Source organism: Pyrenophora tritici-repentis, chromosome 2 (assembly GCF_003171515.1).
Source record: "Pyrenophora tritici-repentis strain M4 chromosome 2, whole genome shotgun sequence".
NCBI lineage: Eukaryota > Fungi > Ascomycota > Dothideomycetes > Pleosporales > Pleosporaceae > Pyrenophora > Pyrenophora tritici-repentis.
This window is the reverse complement of record NC_089391.1, coordinates 89,307-109,274: the sequence shown is the minus strand read 5'-3', so window position 1 is coordinate 109,274 and position 19,968 is coordinate 89,307. Positions and strand designations below refer to the sequence as shown.

Genomic DNA, 19,968 nt, shown 5'->3' with positions numbered 1-19,968 from the left:
GTGTGTCTGCTGTGAATGCTTTGACCAGCCCCACAGGAACCCATGGCCCCGTGAACCAGGCACCCCTCCTCGACCCTAACCCCTTTATGACCCGGTGTGTCGGAGCCAGACCTTGTTCGATTTTCATCTGCCTCTGCGCCGCGTCCGCCCTCGCATCCTCGTCCGTCTCGTTCTCTAACTCTGCTGTAAACGCCGCCTACTTTTCCTAAGTACACTTAGTGCCCGTGTGCAAGCAATTGCCATAAATGTCCTCATCATCCACACATATCCCGTCGGCGCCCACGATGCGACACTCGTTTATGATGCCATCACGCTACTCCAGACAGGCGTTACAGACTCCTCTATGGTCGTCGCTGAGGATATAGCTCGACACATTGATCGTACCCAAGACAGCTGTCAGCGTCCATATGTCCATGTCGCTGGGTTCTGTAACGGGCTGAGCCCTAGGTCACATGACTAGGCCGCTGGCCTAGTCGCTTCCTTCCTTCTATCACTCCTTCCCCCAGCAGCCCGTGCACCGTGCGCCGCGCGCCAACCCAAACAAAGCGGGATGGCCGCCCACTTCCTCTTCTTCTCTTCATCTCGACTGTAAATAGCATCTGGATTAGGTAGCTGGAATACAGTACCTACAGACCGTTCACATACAGTCGAGATCTCGAAGCAACCGAAGATACCGAAGACAACGAAGTGACGTCATGTCAGACACCGCCATGCCAGACTCTGCAGAGGGCTCCCACATGCCGGCAAACGATGCGAACCAGCTGCTAAGGCAGCTGCTGCAGAAGATCGAAGAAATAAGCGACAGAGAGAAGGACACAAGTGCTAGGATGAGGATGCTGGAGACGTCTTCCCGACTGCCTGACTACAGGGCAGACGCCACAAAGACGCCAAAGCCGACGACGCCAACCGCCAAGGCGAGCGACTCACCTATCTACACCGCCCCAAAGCCACGTCCAAGCTTACCTCACCCACCTACGTTCGGCGGCAACAAATCTCAATGGCGAGGATGGAAGCTAGAGATGGAAGGCAAGATTGAAGAAGATGCCCTAGCTATTGGAAGCCTTAGGGCTCAGCTACGCTACATCTTCATGCACCTTGAAGGAGCAGCAAAGACGAACGTTACAACGTTCTACGAGACGCAGCTTAGACAAGACTTGCCAAACCCTTGTCAACTCCTTGAGCGCCTTGAACTCCTCTATGGAGAACGCAACCGCAAGCAGAAAGCAATCCAGAACCTGCACTCTATACGCCAACGAGAAGACGAGACCTTCATATCTTTCTACCCTCGCTTTGAGAAAGAGATTGCCAACGCCAACGCAGAAGGATGGGACGATGACGCGAAGATATCCTACCTCCGCAACGCACTCAGCAACAAAATGAGAGACCGCCTCGTAGGCCTTTCTGGAAGCGACACCGACACGTACGCTGGGTTTGTTCAAAGATGCGTAGACGTAAGTAACGACATGGAACTCTATGGTCAGTGGACAAAGAAGAAAGTTGCAGGCAGCGGCTACACAGCTGGATACACCCTCCCCCAGCTCCAATGACAACAGTTGACGCCAATGTTGCTGGCTACAGCAATCACCAGGACATGATGGAATGGGAACCTACGCAGCCCGCAACCACTCAAGTGAACGCTGTCGGTCTCCGTGGCAAGGCCAACATAAATGGGTTCCCTTCTAAGCGCCCTGAGGACCAAGAGCTTCTTGGGAAACGGGCAAAGTGGGTGAACCAAGAAGAAATCGATGCTCGACGCCAGGATCGACGTTGCCTCCGATGCGGCCGCAACAACTGCCGAATAGCTACTTGCCCGCTGGCAGCCGCACTTCGACCAACTTATGTTGGCGTCAAGACCGCAAAGAGTACCGTAGTCACCAAAGCAGCTGTAGAGGAGGATTCAGAAGACCCTCAAGCAGAGCAATAGGACCACGTGGCAGCTCAGAGAGAATGGAAAGAGACTGGAAAGCAAAAGATGGATAGCGATCCCTTTGTAGTGGACGTTAGACTCAATGGAACCGACTTTGTCACTGGACTTGTGGACTCAGGATGCCTTTGCTATTCCGCCATTAATGAACAACTCTTTCGATCTCTGAGACTGCCATCAATCAAGATAGCCCCGCGCCAGCTAGAGGAAGCAGCCGGGAAGAACGCAGAGCCAAGTACTGTCCTAGATACAGTCACTTACGCCTCGATAGACATAGACGGCCACCAACAGAAACGTGTCTTCTTCTACGTCGTACCTAGCCTGACGTACGACGTAATTTTGGGAAAGCCTTGGCTAGAGGATGCCGACGTCACGATTTCCGCCAAACAAGGCTGCCTAGATATTGGTGCATCAAATATCCGCGTATGGAACCACAAGAAGACGGCATACAAGCCACCACAGCTCAAGGCTACTCTGGTAATAGCTTCTGCATTTATGGCAGAGGTGAGGAGAAGCCGGCGGAAGAACAAAGAAAACAGTATAGCCCTCGACACTGGTGTGTTTGCGGTTTCTATTGCAGACATCGAGAAGGCCTTAAAGCCGCGCCAGCGATCAGACCCTAAGACGAAGCTCCCACCCCAGTACCACCAATGGTTGAAGGCCTTTGATCAACTCCTAGCTGAGAAGCTGCCTCCGCACCGTAAAGGCGTCGATCTCCACATTGAGATTGAGAAGGACCAGGATGGAAACGAGAAGACTATTCCATGGGGACCACTCTACGGCATGGGCCGAGAAGAGCTACTAGTGCTTAGGAAAACCCTCACTGAGCTGCTAGACAAGGATTTTATCCGTGCAAGCGGCTCCCCTGCAGCTGCGCCAGTGTTGATGATTAAAAAGCCAGGAGGAGGCATCCGATTCTGTGTTGACTATCGAGGCCTAAACAACATTACTAGGAAGGACCGTTATCCACTACCTTTGTTTACAGAGACACTAAGAAATGTAGCAAAAGCTAAATGGTTTACAAAACTCGACGTTATCGCAGCCTTTCACAAGATCCGCGTGGCCAAAGGAGAAGAATGGAAGACAGCTTTCCGAACTAGATACGGTCTATTCGAATGGCGGGTGGCCCCCTTTGGCCTGACAGGAGCACCGGCTGCATTTCAACGATACATCAATGGTGTTCTGCAGGACTACCTTGACGACTTTGTTTCAGCCTACGTCGACGACATCTTAATCTATTCCTCAGGAACGCTCCAAGATCATAGGCAGAAGGTTGGGAAGGTTCTTCAGCGCTTGATGGATGCTGGACTCCAGATCGATATCGACAAGTGCGAGTTTGAGACTAAACGCGTCAAATACCTTGGGTACATTGTCGAAGCAGAAGTTGGCATCCAGGTTGATCCTGAAAAGGTAGTCGCAATTCGCGAGTGGGCTACACCAACGACAGTTAAGGCCGTTCGAGCCTTTATTGGATTTGCCAACTTCTATCGAGTCTTTATCCCGGAATTCTCAGACCTCGCCCAACCCTTAATTAACCTAACGAAGAAGGAGGCTGTCTTTCATTGGGATGCAGCCTGCGATCAAGCGTTCGAAAGCATTAGAGAACTTCTTGTCACTGCACCAATACTAGGCCACTTCGACCCAGAGAGAGAAACTTTGGTAGAGGCCGACTCTTCAGGATATGCAACTGGCGGCCTACTGCTGCAGAAAGACAAGGATAATAACTGGCAGCCCGTTGCTTACTACTCGAAGAAGCACTCAGCGACAGAGGCTAACTACCCAATACACGACAAAGAGCTTCTTGCTATTGTTCGTTGCTTAGAAGCCTGGGCCCCTGAGCTACACATGGTTAAGAAGTTCACAGTTCTGACAGATCATAAGAACCTTCAATACTTCTACCGTGAACGTCAGCTATCTGAAAGACAGGTCCGTTGGTCAGAACTTATTTCACGATTTAACTTCGCGCTGGAATGGAAGCCGGGGAAGACTATGGGGAAACCTGACGCGTTGTCACGACGAGAACAAGACCTTCCAACCGGCTACGATGATGAACGACTACGGTCCCGATTTATCCGACTCTTCCAGAGCAAGCACCTGAGAAGTATCCAAATACAGCCCCTGTCCGCAACAACTGAGATTGATTTCACAAAAAATATACGCCTATTCGAAGACCAGAACATGCAAAACCTGTGGCATAAAGGCAGGCAGGAGGACACACTCTATCAGGAGCTTACTACGCTGGTAGCTGACAAGGAGCGGAACCTCCCGACTATCCTACAGAAAGAGAAGGCAGTGAGCATAGCGGAATGCACTCTAGATGAAAGAGGCTTGTTGCGATTCCGAGACAGGATATGGATCCCTGATTGCGAACCCCTACGCACGCAGATTATTCAGAACATACATGATTCACACATCACTGGCCACCCTGGGCGAGACCTTACCTATACAATTCTATCGAGACAGTTCTTCTGGTCAGGTGCAGCGAGCGACGTGCGACGGTTCGTTCGCAATTGCGAAATTTGCGGAAGAAACACGATATGGAGAGATACAAAGAGAGGCCTCCTAAAACCGCTACCTATCCCAGAACGCATCTGGGGAGAGATATCGATCGACTTCATTACTGACCTACCACCGTCTGGACGTGACAACGCCACTAACTGCATGGTAGTTACTGATCGGCTGACGAAGGGAGTAGAACTGGAAGGCTTGCACGACATCTCGGCAGAAGCAGTAGCACAACGACTTTTTGAGCGCCATTATCCAATTCATGGTATCCCAACAGCAATTACGAGCGATAGAGGTCCGCAATTCGTTTGCGATCTTTGGAGGCATTTCTGCAAGCTCCTAGATATTGAGCAACGTCTATCAACAGCCTATCACCCACAAACCGATGGCGCTACAGAGCGAATGAACCAGGAGATTGAGAAGATGATTCGCATCTGGGCCACATACACGCAAGAGAACTGGCTCGCGCTTCTACCTATTGTTATAGGGGCAATTAACAACCGTGAAGCCTCCTCTACTGGACTAAGCCCCTTTTTTTTTATGCACGGATATCACAACGAGCCGATCCAGCTGGTAGAGGAACGAACTATTCAGAACCGGCCAAAGAAGGACGGCGAAGTACTGGCAGAGAGCTTTCTTCAAAGACTACAAGATGCAACAGAGTGGGCGCAAGCTGCAATAGCTATGACGCAAGAGAAACAGCAATACCAGGCTAATAAGGCGAGAACCGCGGCTCCTCGGTACAAAGAGGGAGACTGGGTGTTTTTAAACCTCAGAAATGTAAAGACAACACGACCATCTAAGAAATTAGACTGGCTACACGGAAAGTACCAAGTTATGCGTCAAGTCAATTCCCACTCCTACCAGCTCAACGTTCCTGGAAAGATCCACCCTGTCTTCCACGTAGACCTACTTCGATATGCGCCAAACGACCCACTTCCATCTCAGAAGGTTGGAGATACCCAGCCAGGCCCTATACTGGTAGATGGAGAAGAGGTCTGGTTAGTTGAACGAGTTTTGGATGAAAGAACAATAAAGCAAGGAAGGAAAGGATCGAAAGAGGCATACGTGAAATGGGTGGACTACACAGAACCGACATGGGAACCTGTGAGTAACGTACTCAAAACTGACGCTTGGAAGAAATGGATCAAACTACGCGCCAAGAAGAAAGGAGGGGGGTAATGTAACGGGCTGAGCCCTAGGTCACATGACTAGGCCGCTGGCCTAGTCGCTTCCTTCCTTCTATCACTCCTTCCCCCAGCAGCCCGTGCACCGTGCGCCGCGCGCCAACCCAAACAAAGCGGGATGGCCGCCCACTTCCTCTTCTTCTCTTCATCTCGACTGTAAATAGCATCTGGATTAGGTAGCTGGAATACAGTACCTACAGACCGTTCACAGGTTCAAGCTCGTTGAGAGGTAGGTTGCGTGGATTAAGCAGCCTGCTAAACGTGACGTGCAGGTTCATGGTAGGGTCCTGCTTGTGTAGGATTGCGTACATGATGGCCACCATCCATGATATTCTCACCGGAGAAGAACGTGCGCAGTGGGCTCGGCAGCGCTGCCCGCTTCTCCGCAGAGAGCGATATAGCAGTAAAGAATACACCATCACAGTTAACCCTGGTGACGGGGGCGGCGAAAGAAGCTCTCTTTGACTAGAGAGACGTGTTAGTCGCTGTAGACGCAAAACATAGAGTCGCACTTACGCAGTGTGAAGAAGCATTCAGTGGAATCGACAATTTCAAACATATCGGCAATATCCTCATAGGTGGGCAGATCCGCTGCGACGTCGTAATGAGGGGCTTGTGGAGAAGTTGCCATACTGCTTAGGGTGATGCTGTTGTATGTCGATAAGAAGGCCGTAATCTTAGTAATAAGAACAAGATCAAAGACTTGGAACACTGGAGTAGATATTGCCTTGACGATGCCGCTAGTCCGCCGCTTCGCCACGGCATTGCTGCCTTGTACCCTTCAATGTGCCACTCACTTGGCCTCTCTCTCTCTCTCTGTCTCCACCTTGAATAATCAACCCAAACCTCTCCACTATCGTCAATACGTCGCCCATCCCAGGCGTTCTACTTCGTCCAAGTCCAGAGCACTTTCGACCGCACGTACGCCCGAGACAGCAATCTTACCTTCCAATACGTGAGCTATTTGAGCCTCAGTGTACGTACCAATCCTAAAATAAATTGTCCGCAAGTGCTAACCAGTTGCACAAGACGACATCCAGAAGCCGACCCTCGTCTAGCTCTGCGCGCTCCCATATATCCAAACTATTATCTTGAGCCCCGACTACATTCAAGAAGGCCCACTGCGCCTTCTCTGGGCAGCAGAAGCAAGGCAGACAAACCTCATCTATAAATTTGGCGTCGACGTCGGCGTTACTGCGAGTGGTGGTCGTGTGTGGGCCCACCTCGATATCCGTCTAGACCTGGCTACCTGGGATGACCCCCAACGCGCTTTCATTATCTTCCAAATCCAGAACGACACACACAGGACTGACGGCTTAGCTGGTTTTGACGAGGTCGCTCAGTGGGAACATCCGCTTGATGAGTGTGAGGACGATGTCGCCCGCTGGGTTTATATCTATGATGCCCTGGTGGAGGAGGCCAAATTCCCCGTCTACAACTAATAGATAGACAAGTATTATGGACAGCAAGTATAATGTCAAAGGACAATGACTACTTCCCAGGTGTTTACAGTAGACAGACGGGTGTCATAGACAGATGCAAGTTCAATGTTAATGTATAACGACTACTCTTTACACTTTTTTCCCCTGCTCCCGTGTGATAGCTCTATCAACTCCACTAATATCGCACGTACGGCATCTTAGATAACTGTATCGCTGTCGCAGCCGTCGGTTGCACCTAGGGTGTTATTTGCATTTATTTCCCTCGTTGTCGGATCACAGATATCAACGATATCTGAGCCACGCGATCGGCCGCACTGATCTCGGTCACGCGAGCAGGCGCACTGATCGCGGCGTCCGAGCAGCGCTCAGACCAGACCTCCTAACATACATCTAGCTCTTCCATAGTTCTCTTTCGCAAGACAATCAATCAGAAACCATCACCACACAGAATGCATTCCTAGCACTTAGTGCAAAGCCAACCAACACTCGTACATAGGCAATTAATAAAATCACTGATCCTTGAGGATAGGGTTCAACATGTGGCAAGTCCGTCGCGACACTCAACTTCAACAGGCACCCACGCCGCCAATATCGCACGTACAGTATTTTTGAAGATGGCGCTGTTGTCGTAACGACTAGTTGTACCTTGGACATGAAGTGCATCAAGTAGGTTTAGCAGTAGAGGCAGCTTTCCAGCTGGGCGCGGTGGCTCTCCACCACCTGCAGAACCGGCGGCAACGGTCGCCATAGTCGAGGGAAGGGAAATGCGCTATTACTGTAGCAGACAGACGAGCAGCAATAAAAGAGCGTGTTTCACTCCAATTCAAAGTCAACACTGTTTGAGTGTCTTTGCTGGTCCACATCCAGTGGTTTCCAGAAACGACCCCCAGGTCTAGTCCTCGGTTACTATCAGACAGCCGAAGCTTTAGAATAGTATCTTGCTAAAATCCATACATTCCCGTATGAAAGAAGCAACAGGGCCCCCAAATAACCACCCCATCAAAGGCACTCAGATTATTTGAAGTAACCACCTTTCGCAGACGGGGTGGATTTAGTGGAACAGTTTCACAGCCGCATGGCTGATCCAGTGAAGCGTAAGTGCCAACCCAACGTAGCGCGGCATCTTCTTACGAAGCAGTGAGCATACTACGTTGGGGTGGGCTTAGTGGCATGATCTATCAGTTGATGCTGACAGTGCCGTAAAAGTATAAGTTTGTCGATGTCTACCGATGTAGACGTTCGCCACGGAGGCGTTCGAGGTATTCGGTTCGTATTCGTATTCAGGTATCCAGTAGTCGTATCCAGAGGCAACGGGGTAATCGGCCCAGTGTCAGCAACAGATTGATCAGGTCTTTTGCTAAAAAAAAAGAAGAGAAACAGCGAGAAGAGGAACAGCAAGACAGATAGCAAAAAGAGAAATAGCATCACGTCAATATAAAGGGCACCACACAACAACAAACCAAAACCTCATACGCGACAACGTCTCCCAATTCGACAGACCCGCTACCGCATAGATACACACCCTGCAAGCAGGTATGACAGGCAAAGACTACATGGTCACCTGCGCGTTGGCCCTTGATAAATTGGGACAAGAAGGTAGAGTAGACCATGAAGGAGCTTCGCATCAGTGTACGAAGTAACCCATGTCGCCATAGCTGTGCTGTCGTCGTCGGTCGTCATCGTCTCGCGTCTCGTTCTCGAGTGTCGTCGTGGCCATGGATACGATCCATGGACTTTTGCCTTTGAACAGGGAGGCAAGCCTGTGCTCAGGGAGGTCTTGAAGGCAAACGTCGTTGCGGTTGACTATCCAAAAAAAGTATTGGAGTTGAGTGTCAAAGATTTGGAGCGGAGGCGGGGCATGATCTCATTATATAGTGTCGCAGCAGCTGGTTGCGCGATAATGTTTTTGCGAGTGAAATGCCACGTATTACCCAATTAGGCAATTAATGAAAGCGAGTATCGTGAAAGCAAGTCTGAGTATCTACGTGGAGTGTTGCGCAGCCAATAGCGGGGCATTGCGGGGTATTGCGGAGCATGTCGGCGGTCGGAGTTTTGGTGTTCGTGGATTTTGATGTTCCTCACGTGATCTGCTTACATGAAATTTTACATTTTATTGGAACAAGGTCTCCTCTGGTGGTATGACTACCATAGGCGACCGAGTAGAGGTACGAAAGGTAACAACGTATTAGATTGAACTACACTTAGAGCTATTGTTCTCTCTACTTATTGTTATGATGATCTTAGGACGTACATGACAGATCATCATTCAGCGTCGGTCCTTCTGCTCGGGCTTACTCCACGAGCCTCACCCCGCCGACCTGGACTGAACCTAACATATTCTTAACAGTATAGGCAATTAGCTGAAAAGGGGGCACATTTACCCTGTTCGAGCGAGTGGATTAGGATTTCCTATCACGCCGGATCCCTATGTCGATCAAAGTGCTGCAAATGAGTTAGATCAACAGCTGGTTAAGTGTACTGAGGCTGATTTTGGTTAGTAGATAGATACGTTATAAAATCCAACTGGTCTAATCGGTTTAACCGGTTCGACCGGTCGGTTGTTTCGGTCGGTAAATTCAACCGGTTAATCGGTTTGCCCATGTATGCAAGCACATCGGGGACCACATAAACAAGCAAGTTGTTGGTAGGCCTTGTACGATCGTACGGGTAAATAATAACAACGAGGTTCTTCTGGTGACTGGTATTGGTATTCGCATTGTCTACGAACATAGCTGCTACGAAGGTACACCTAAGCTCTGCGCAAGGTGGGCCGAAGTCGGGCCGAAGTGTCAAGCAGCCGACGTCTCTACCGATACTCACGATCCGACAGTTACACGACCGCCTCACTTTAACTAACTGTCACAAGAGGCAACGAGCAGGGACATCAAACTTGCTTCAGAAGCTCGATTGGATATGCTAGGTACGATACTTAGGTGTGGTACAAGAGGATAGCTGTACGCAGAGCGAGCTGAAGATATACAAAGTGAGGCACGTGCGCATAAGCGAGTGCGGCACGTGCAGGTGTCAGGGGGTACGAGAGGATACCGTGACACTAACAGTAAATAATAACTCATTCAATCGGCTTCTTTTAGATCAGCACTATGTGCGGGCCGTGCTATCTAAGATGGGCGATCTAGTGCTGCGCACCGTAGCATGGGCTGCATTGTGTCCAGCCGTCTGAGGCGGGATCAGGTTCCCGGTCACTTTAAGTCTCAGCTTTTAGCCCGTTTATCAACAACGTACTCAAGCCAGTTTCCCTCTCGATTTCATCCTTGAACGTATGTACGTACATACTCCTCGCAAGGAAGCAACACGGTCTATCTGAGCCTGGACCCGCTGTGCTCTTTGTTGAGACTTAGGAAAATATGCAAGTACGCAAGTGGGAACATACAGCTCGTACGTCGCACAACGCGTACACTTGAACAGGTATATGTGCGCGGCTGGCGAATCAGATGAACAGATCAGTCTATCATCTGACACCAACCCCGCAAAAATAGACCCACCACTTCCCCCTTCGTTGACAGATGCGGGGTAGGTTGAGCTCGAGAAACATAACATACTAACTTTCATACTGTTAGATGCGAGAATTTTCAGATGTGTAGAATATGATATTTGGCGAGTGACCCAACTTGACTACAGAAATCTTACGCTAATATAGATCAAGTTTACAACACTGCCTAACTTGCTATACCTACCTTTAGTCTTCCGCTTACTATTCGTTGAAATTACCTTATCTTATGCGGAGATCGAAATGGCGGACGCAGCAGGAAGAATCAGCACATTCCAGGTTCGCTGCCCTTGCGGTAAAAGTTTCGAGAACGTGGAGACGTATTTAGGGCATAAACGGGTCTGCGGAACCCATCAGAAGGGAGAGAATGTCATCTCTATGGCTCTAAGCTCCAATCGAAGGGCCGCCGCGATTCCAGCTAGAGCTTCAATTCCAGCTTCAACGCCCAGGCCTGTGGCCTCTGTAGCCTGCTGGTGTGGTAGCACGTTCAAAAATCACGATGAACTTCAAAGACATGGATGCCGCTGTGCAGGTTATAAGTAACGGATGGATGCGTGTTCGACTACATTGGATTTGATTGAGGACCCAGAATTAAATTCGGGCGCGGATTCGGTATTAGCGGCAGGGAAGCGTCCCATTCCATCTTGTGAAGCAATAGCGCAAAAAATACTGTGCCCTTGTGGACAGAACTTTACCAACGAGAAGAAGCTGAGAAATCATTTGCGGTACTCGAAGACTCATCAGGCAGGAAAGCCTAGATTCGGGTCTACGCCCAAAGGCACAACGCCGGTCTCAGTGCCATTCACAGCTCCACATTCACCTCCGACTTCGATTCCCCCAGCTTTCGGGCCAGTACCAGGCACTATCACATCTTCAGTGCTCTCACTACACAAGCGCGACTCTTTATACCACAGGCGACAAGCCGACAAGTCTCTTACTCAAAACCAACAACAAGACAGCTCCTTAGTCTCTTCCTTCGCTTTTATGAAATTGGAGCCCGTGTTGACGCAGATCGGGCCTTCAGTAGCTAGGTTTGCCTGTGTGTACGGCCGTACATTCACCAGTCAGGAAGCCCTCGAAAAGCATGAAGTGGAGAAGAGACGACTTGCGTGGCCGGAAGGAGAAAGGAGAGAGAAGATATTTAAGACGCCTCGACCGCAGTATCAAGAGGATGAGAACTTGCGAGATATCTGCGCGGCCCTCGCACGGCAGAATTATGGTGGAGAATAGAGGGAAAATAAGTCCGAATAGGCATAGGTCCACAGATGGTATACACCTATGGGGCTGCACAGTCTCTCTACTAGGCTATTTCTGCGGCCGCATACGGCTTCTTCCAGAGGCCATGAGCAGAAGGCTAACCAGTAATCAGATAGAGCGTGAACAAGGTCAAGGTCAGGCCTCAGCCGCCAGGCTCTAGCGCGCTGCACAAGGTGCAGAGAGACTGGGCACAACTCACGTACTTGCAAGAAGATAGTGTAGGTACTAGACTCCGCAACAATCAATTCAATCCGGTCACTCTCCTAGACCCACTTACCTATCTAGGTAGGGCTTAAACTCCTATAGGTAACTACTAGGCTTAAAGCGGTAATCAATCAATCCAATCTGAACCTTCTAGGACCCACTTAATTGATTGTTGCGGACTGTGGTAGGTACTGTTTAATCTACAACAGCAATATTTATACAGTGCTCTAAAAGGTAGTTGAGTTGTACGCTTGTGAAGGTGCAGAAAGTTGGTGGGGTCCAATTATTGGCTAGGTAGAACTTGGTGGCGTTCGTGTAGTCCACGCAGTTCAATAGTTACCCGTTTTCTTTCTCGCAAAAAAATAGAAAGACTATCTTCTCCACGTTTAGACAACCCTGTATTGCACACTCTCTTCCTCTTCCTGTTCGCCGAGATGGTACCTAGTATAGGTCGTGGCTTGATGAACTCTGCCCGCTCGAAATCAACCACCATCACTCGGCCCGTCTCCTCATTCCACAACAGGTTTCGAGGCATAAGGTCTTTATGCAAGATACTAAGGTTGTGAATAGCTTGGGCTGAGCAGTCGACTTGTTGGGTAACGGAAAGCCGGTTCTTGGCGGTGAGGTGTTGGGCGATCCGCTTCCCTCCAAAACTAAGAAACATCATGTGGACAAGCTCACAAATACCCTCGTAGAAATAGGGGGTTTCCAGGTCTATGTTGCCTAGATGAACTGGTACATGTATACCCTGGATCGGACGGAGGAGGTCATAAACGGTAGCTTCATGATGAAGACGATGGACGAAGTCAATGGGAGTGCACTTGGCTGCTACCATGTACCCGTGCGATTTCAGCCGAACTTGGAATAAGACGCCGCAAGCGCCAGGCAGACTCACAGGCTTGCAGTCAGTATCTAAGTCGTTTGAGAGCTGTCGGCGTATAAGAGTGAGGAAGGTCGGTGAATCGATCTGATGATGGCTTTCCCCATGATCTCGCACATTTGGGCACGACATATCAAGTGGACCCCCTCGGACTAACCCTAGTATGCAGTTTTGAGTGCAATACTGTCCACTTTGTCCTCTATGGGAACTCCGACTCGGCGAAGAGCTGCTGGTAGCGGCGTGTGTGCGAGGCTGGCGCGAGGGTGAAGGTTGCCGCCGGCTTGGAGTATCGGAGTCGGGTTCTTCGTCGCTAGCTGCGTGCTGATCCTGCGGTCGCGCGCAGCTTGAAGAGCTAATTGGGGTATGCCTCCGCCGGAGCTGGATAGGTGACATGCGAAGGAACTCATTGTGGCGAGGTGGACGGTACTCCGATGATGGCGCATCTTCTACATGGATAGTATCTAGCAGGTCTTCATACGTAACCTCCCAGCCATTGAGTTGAGAGGCGGCGTCGGCACGCCATTTGTGGCTACGGGGCGGTGTCTGCAGCGCCTGAAGCGTGAAAGCTAGCATCTGAGCAACAGCTGTTAGATGCAGGCGATTTGTTCCGTCTAAGTCCGATGTCCATCCTGTGGTGTCCCCGACGTCCCCTTTCGGAACGGAGAGGAAGTACTGAGCCGTTCTAGGATCGTCAGGAATGCGTAGGAAGACGAAAGCTTCGCCAGTGCACACGCAACCATACTCCACCCCAAGCTTGACCATATAAGAAAATGCTTGTGTGATGACTGCAGCCATCAGCCGGCGAAAGTGGTCGCGAGGAGTATCCGTTTCGCGACATAGAATCACCTCCTCGAGTTCCATATCCCCCAAACCCTCGTTTATATACCCGAGTGGCAGCTTGTGCGGAGGTTTGTATTCCGTGATAAAGGCCGCTACGCGAGTCTCTGTATTCTGAGTGCTGGTGTTGTAGACGCAGAACTGATCGGCTCGAGGACGGGACGATCGTGCTGTTTGGGCGCGAGGTGCGTCCACGGAGTTGTCTTGGGCCTGGGCCTTGGCCTGTAGGCGTGGTGACCGTCGTCGCTGAGTCCCGGAGATGGTCATGGAACTAATGCTCTCTAGTTGCGTTTCCGGGCTGAGGGTGTTGGCGTGATTCTCAAACTGTATCGAACCCTTGAGTCCAAACTCCTGTCGTAGTATTTGTTGGTCGTATAATCGTTCGATAATAGACGTTACAGGGTCGTCTACAGTGGTACGTTGGAAGAGATGCAAATCTAGCTCAGAACTCATCATCTTCCGTCGGATAGCTTCACCAGACTCTTTCAACGTATGCAGCGAGGTGAAGTGTCGCTCTAACGCGAAGTCAGACCCCATAAGTTTGTCCCAAATCGCTGCTTGTTGTGCTGGGAAATCCTTCCATAGAAGGAGCTTCTCAGGTCGAAGCTTGTTATTCGCATTCGCAGGGTCGCCCCGCGTCGACAAGGTCGCATCGGTCTGGACGGTGAGACCGGAGTATAGATTATCGTGACAGGCGTCGAGAAACTCTGGAAGAGTCGTCTTGCGAGTTTTCTCTTCGGCCTCATTCTTCGCCTGCTCCGCCTCATTCTTCGCCTGCTCTGCCTCATTCTTCGCCTGCTCTGCCTCATTCTGCGCCTGCTCCGCGGCTTTGCGTCTGCATTGTTCTTCGAGGAACAGCGTTTTGTAATCAGGCGACTGGTCAGCCATGGCGACAATGATAGGAGATACTCGGCAGGGCTCGTTGACGGCAGCTATCTCGGCGTATTCCAGGGAGATAGTAGATGTTGAACTAGCAGATTAACACTAGCTGAAAGATTTTGGGCTAGATGCTGTTCATGATAGGTAGGCGTGAAGGCTCAGGCTCAGCTTGTTTGTTTTGGTTCTGCTAATCTTGGCAGTTCTTGGAGCTCGGTCCAGGTGTCGCGCAGTTACCGTAGCGCGACGCACCGACGTCAACATGCGCCCGTTCTTGTAAGTAGATGAGTATTCCGCACCTGGACTCACCACCCATCTCTTCATAACAATCCCACTGCTACAGTACATCAATCCCCGACCAGTATCCCCACATCTCTTCTGGCACGGCATTGCCTAAGCGCTGTTGCTGCCCATTTAGCGAGTGGGTGCTGTGCAGGGGAATGCCATTGGTCGAATGCATAACCGGCTTGTAGGCTTCTTTTGTCCCTGCTATAGGCCGCATAAGTAAGCTCGCTCCATCGCTGCCGACTAACATGTCCGCACTCGGAACATGCAGATACATGCACGCACCTGCGCCGCGCAGCTTACTCACATTGGCTAGTGCTGCAGCTGCAGGAGGTTTTCCCAGGCACGACTCGAGAAGTCAAAGGTAAAAAGGTAGAAAGCGTTGTAAATTAGTCTTTCCTCTCTCTTCCTCCTCCATCGCATTATGGTGCCTCCCTACGGCATTAAACACACCGTTACTCCAAATGGCGACAAACACATGATGTGGCGGTTATGAGGAGAAGTGGACCACGTGTGCCATGTGGCGTTGATCTGGTACTGCTTAGTCTAGGATAACCAGTATCTCTTACTGTTGGTTGCTCTTAGTTTCCAGCCACCGTACGTACGTGGCGAGCACGTGACTACGTGCGTGGCCCGTGCCGTGGGGTGGGATTCAGTTCGTACGCGAGCTGCAGCCCACCTCCTCTAATCAATCATAACCATCTACTTCAACTCGTTGCAACGACCGTTCCTTGATTCAACCTCACCTTTGCCGTATCAACACTTACCTTAGGGCTGCTGAGATTTGTCCCCAAGTTTTTAAGATTTGTCCCCAACCAAAGTACCGAATCGTTTTACATGCACAAAACTCAACGCCAGCAAAGATATAAGTGAATGATTGAACGTAATAACTTACGTTTAGGTCTCGCGCAGCTTTCTTAAGAATTCTGAGCCTCTAATTAGTCCACGTTATGGTTTAATTGCATGTTGAAGTTGGTAGCTTCTCGTCAACTTCAACTCCAGTCAGCTCGCTCCCATCGCTATCAGAATTTACAAAAAGTAGGCAAGAGGTACTTTTAAGTATGCGAGACGTATCTGTGGCTTCAGAGATAAAAATTACACTTGTGATTGTAGTGAATTTGGATTGTGCAGTGCAAAAGTTGCTATTTTCGGTACTTTGGTTGGGGACAAATCTCAAAAACTTGGGGACAAATCACGTCAGCCAAACAAAAACGCACAGACCAGTCCTTATCGATAAGATAACCAAAAACACCAACAATTGACTCTTTCGCTGTTTTCTAGTCTCCCAAATCTATTCCTATCCTAGAGATCTACTCGATAGATCAGTAAGATAGAGAAAAGAGAGTAAGAAGAGTAAAATAGCAAGGCTTTCACTACTTTCACACCGGTACGACTAGAAGAACTGGGTATCCTTCTAGTGTAAAGTAGCAACAAGGGCCCACAGACACACACCTCAAATCGAAAACTGATCAAAACGCGTCGTTTTTCATCGGAATATAGTCGAAACCATCAGAAGAAAAACATTCCAGCTACTCTAAGCCTCCGCAGCCAGCTGGTTGTAAAGCTAGAGCCAGTAGAACGAGATTCTTCAGACGCGTTCAATCTTCCAAAACAAAAACGCACAGACCAGTCCTTATCGATAAGATAACCAAAAATACCAACAATTGACTCTTTCGCTGTTTTCTAGTCTCCCAAATCTATTCCTATCCTAGAGATCTACTCGATAGATCAGTAAGATAGAGAAAAGAAAGTAAGAAGAGTAAAATAGCAAGGCTTTCACTACTTTCACACCGGTACGGCTAGAAGAACTAGGTATCCTTCTAGTGTAAAGTAGCAACAACAGAACAAAAATGCCGCCAGACAGCGACAATATCATAGTGCAGATCCCAGAGGCAAGCGGAAACAGCACTAATACCGCAATCTATCTCGAAAATGATATCCAAATGGGTATAGAAGAGGACCAGACACCAGCGACCCCAACCCAAACTCAACCTAACCCACCCGAACGACTAGTCCCAATCATGAACAAACGACCAGCCCTCTTCTCTCCTGTATACGACAGAACTGGAAGAAATCCATTCCAAAAGAATGACTCTGACAAACCAACTGCAAAAGATCCAGAACAGCACAGATGTCAATGAGCAAGCTGAGCGAGCTCAGCCAATTGGCTTGCTCAGCCAATTGAGCGGAGGCCAGCAGCTCGCTCGGCTCGCTCGGATTGGCTGAAACAGGGCTGTCAGCTCGCTCGGCTTGATGGGCTCAGTCCCGATTAGGAAAGTTATATAGAAACCTTGGTGTTGAGTTTCTCAGCTAATATCCCACTTATGTACACCGTATTTCGCGTCCATCTCCTCATCGCTGATAGCCTCCTTTACAGGCACCTCACCACTGCCAAATCTAGCTCTTATCCATCGTCGATCGCACTGTATTGCTGCTAGAAGTTGCGGAGAAATGCTGCGCCGACGGGGCTCGAGGAGGTCACCCAGCTCGCTGAATAAGCGCTCACACTCACAGCTTGAGCCTGGGATTGATAGCATGTCGATAGCAAATTTGCTAAGGCTGGGGTAGCGATCGCGGAGTCCTACCCAGTATTTTATAGGGTCGACGCCCTCGCTAGCGATCGGTTCGCTGCGTTTCTAAGCCTCATATTCATCCTCCTCGTTCTCCGTAAGCCCTGCCGGCTTAATAAAGCTGTTAATAGCGTCTTCTATATCATTGTGCCTAACTTTAGAGCGTAAGCGCGGCTTCGGTAAGCTTTTGTACTCCGCCCACAAATGTTGAAACTTGCGGTTGCTGCTCTCTAGCCAATCAGGCTTATCCGCCCACGCTGCGTCAAGGTAGCTTTTGTAGCGAGGATGAAGGATTATAGCAGCATAGTAAGCTGGCGAGAGGTCGAGCTTGTTGTAGTACTCGCGGGCTTTAACTAGGGCAGCGCGGAGGTTGATAGCAAGGTGGTCTTCGGGTGACTCTGTATGCTCATCATAAATGACGTCTTCATAGCTTTGCAAGCGGTCCTCATAGACTCCAAGTAAGTATTCAAATACTAGAATAACCTCAGCGATTGCTCCAAAAGCACCGCTTTTGCCGCGGCCTTCAAGCCGTTTTGTAGCTTGTTTTAGTGGCCTAAGCACATCAATATACTCAGCAATCACCTGCCAGTCATGGGCATTGATCCCATCAGACCTCATCCAATCCGGCGCTGCAGGCAGCTTGTTGTTACGACTTCGGGCGTACGCGTCTTCAGTTTCAATCTTCTAAATATGGTAGTTGGCGTACCTATTAACCGCTAATTACAACTCAACAGCGCGCTTAAAACACGAAACGTAAGAGTTATAGCGAGTAACAACTAGCTTAACGGGCTCCTTGATTTTGTGCTGTTCTGTTGGCGCGTTGACAGGCTGGTCCCTAATAGCGAGCTTCTGATACTTCTCAAAAAGAGCGTACTGTTGTGGTGTTTTGATGTAGTTAATAACCGCGACAAGCACTCCTAATGGTCCATCGCCTCGCCAAGTAGCCATATTCTCAGCTTCGTTCACGCGCTCAGTCTCCTCGTTGTCGTAGGACTCTTTCTCCTCACCCCAGAGTAGCATCTGGCCAATGAGATTAAGCGTATAAGGACCGCAGCGAAGGCGACGCTCAGTAGCGCTAAAGCCTATCTGCAAGGCGAGAGTGTTAATCGTGGTGTTGTTGTTATGTGCGTTGTCGAGGACGAAGTAACCGAGCTTGCCCACAGTGATTTCGAACTGCTTGAATATTGCCATCACGACCTCAGCCATAGCCTCGCCGGTGTAGGCACCTGTCAGTTGTGGGAGCGCAATAGGCAAGTCCCTGAGCTCGCCAGAGCTATCAACGTAGTGGGCGACGATACCTAAGTAACCGCGCTTGCCACCTTTTGTCGTCCATCCGTCAAAGCTTACATAGACTTTGCTCATTGATTCTGAAAGGCTTGCGATAACCTTTAGTAACAGGTAGTTGTACAGGCGTATAACGTATCGTGAGACGCTGTTATAAGATGCCCACAAGGCTCGTTCTGCCTCTACGCTAGCTAATTATATCATATTGCGAAAAGACGATGATTCGAATTGTGAGAGTGGGAGGTTGTTTTCGACGAGCTAGGTAACGGCCGCAAGCCTAAACTCTTGTATATTGAAGTTGGTAAGCTCGTTGGCAACAGCCTAAGAGCAGCCCTTCTGAAGGGCGCGTTCGAGGAGAGTTTCTTTCCGAGGAGCGACGGTAGTGCGCTTACTTGGAGGCTTCAAGCCATGAACTTTCTTGTCTTCTCCGAGATGACGTGCTGGCGCTGATGGAGACTGCGAGACGTTATGTATGCCACGGCCAACAGTAGTGAACTTGTGCTTATAGCAATAGTGGCAGATCCACGTAACTTTTGCGACGTTGCTGCGCAAGGCGATGCGATAGCCATGGCTGTATACCCAGCTTGCTCGGTTCGAAAGTGATGTGGGCGGCTTGCAGTGCTTTGGGTAGCGACTCTAATTAAAGCCGTCGTATTTGTCCTCTACCTATACGAAACCCTTGTCGACAGCCTCGCTAGCTGCCCCTGAAGCTGCAACAGTGGCATGCTCGCTGCCCTTAGGTGGTGGGATGATCGTCTCTTCGGCGCGCGACTCTCGGAGGGTCGCTTCAAAATTTGGTGCTTGTGGCGCGGCAACGAGAGCTTGACGCGGCGACAGCGGTGGAGGAGGTGGAGATGGTGAGAATGGCTGAGTATCGACTAGCACAGGTTGGCTGGCAGTCCCGCGATGACGCGCTGCGACTCTAGGGCGCTTCGAAGTTGTCGCGATTTCTAGAGCATTAACGCATGTTCTTTTTGCTGGCATTATAGCAACGGCGAGGTAGATAATAGCTGCAAATAGAGACGCGTTGGTGGAGTATAGGTGAGTGTGGTGGGTGATAAGTAGTAAGTGAAGTGTCGCAGAAGGAGAATATTGTTGCCAGGCCGTTAGCCGGAAATTTAGTAGCTTATTTGCTAGAAATATAGCAAAAAAGAGTGTATTTTAGGTTATAACTAGGTTTCGAACTTACGCACTACACCTAAAAATCAT

General features: G+C 49.8%; 5 protein-coding genes across 5 annotated transcripts; 2 read left to right on the top strand and 3 right to left on the bottom strand.

The window, feature by feature from the left end:
- Positions 1 to 710: 710 nt before the first annotated feature.
- Positions 711 to 1,924, top strand: PtrM4_055230 (Retrotrans-gag domain containing protein; the record flags this gene model as incomplete). Its single annotated transcript, XM_066105139.1, has 2 exons — positions 711 to 1,476; positions 1,539 to 1,924. The coding sequence occupies 2 exons, from the start codon at positions 711 to 713 to the stop codon at positions 1,922 to 1,924; spliced, it is 1,152 nt and encodes a 383-aa protein (XP_065963766.1).
- A 48-nt stretch (positions 1,925 to 1,972) lies between these two features.
- On the top strand, positions 1,973 to 5,611 carry PtrM4_055220 (uncharacterized protein; the record flags this gene model as incomplete). The annotated part of the gene is made up of 1 exon (XM_066105138.1): positions 1,973 to 5,611. The coding sequence occupies one exon, from the start codon at positions 1,973 to 1,975 to the stop codon at positions 5,609 to 5,611; it is 3,639 nt and encodes a 1,212-aa protein (XP_065963765.1).
- A 429-nt stretch (positions 5,612 to 6,040) lies between these two features.
- On the bottom strand, positions 6,041 to 6,247 carry PtrM4_055210 (uncharacterized protein; the record flags this gene model as incomplete). Its single annotated transcript, XM_066105137.1, has 2 exons — positions 6,041 to 6,081; positions 6,133 to 6,247. 2 exons carry the CDS (start codon positions 6,245 to 6,247, stop codon positions 6,041 to 6,043), a joined length of 156 nt encoding a protein of 51 aa, XP_065963764.1.
- A 6,818-nt stretch (positions 6,248 to 13,065) lies between these two features.
- Positions 13,066 to 14,632, bottom strand: PtrM4_055200 (TT-ORF1 multi-domain protein; the record flags this gene model as incomplete). Its single annotated transcript, XM_066105136.1, has 2 exons — positions 13,066 to 13,285; positions 13,335 to 14,632. 2 exons carry the CDS (start codon positions 14,630 to 14,632, stop codon positions 13,066 to 13,068), a joined length of 1,518 nt encoding a protein of 505 aa, XP_065963763.1.
- Positions 14,633 to 17,541: 2,909 nt separating this feature from the next.
- PtrM4_055190 (Dimer-Tnp-hAT domain containing protein) lies at positions 17,542 to 19,743 on the bottom strand (the record flags this gene model as incomplete). Its single annotated transcript, XM_066105135.1, has 4 exons — positions 17,542 to 18,159; positions 18,208 to 18,950; positions 19,152 to 19,395; positions 19,432 to 19,743. The coding sequence occupies 4 exons, from the start codon at positions 19,741 to 19,743 to the stop codon at positions 17,542 to 17,544; spliced, it is 1,917 nt and encodes a 638-aa protein (XP_065963762.1).
- Positions 19,744 to 19,968: the final 225 nt, after the last annotated feature.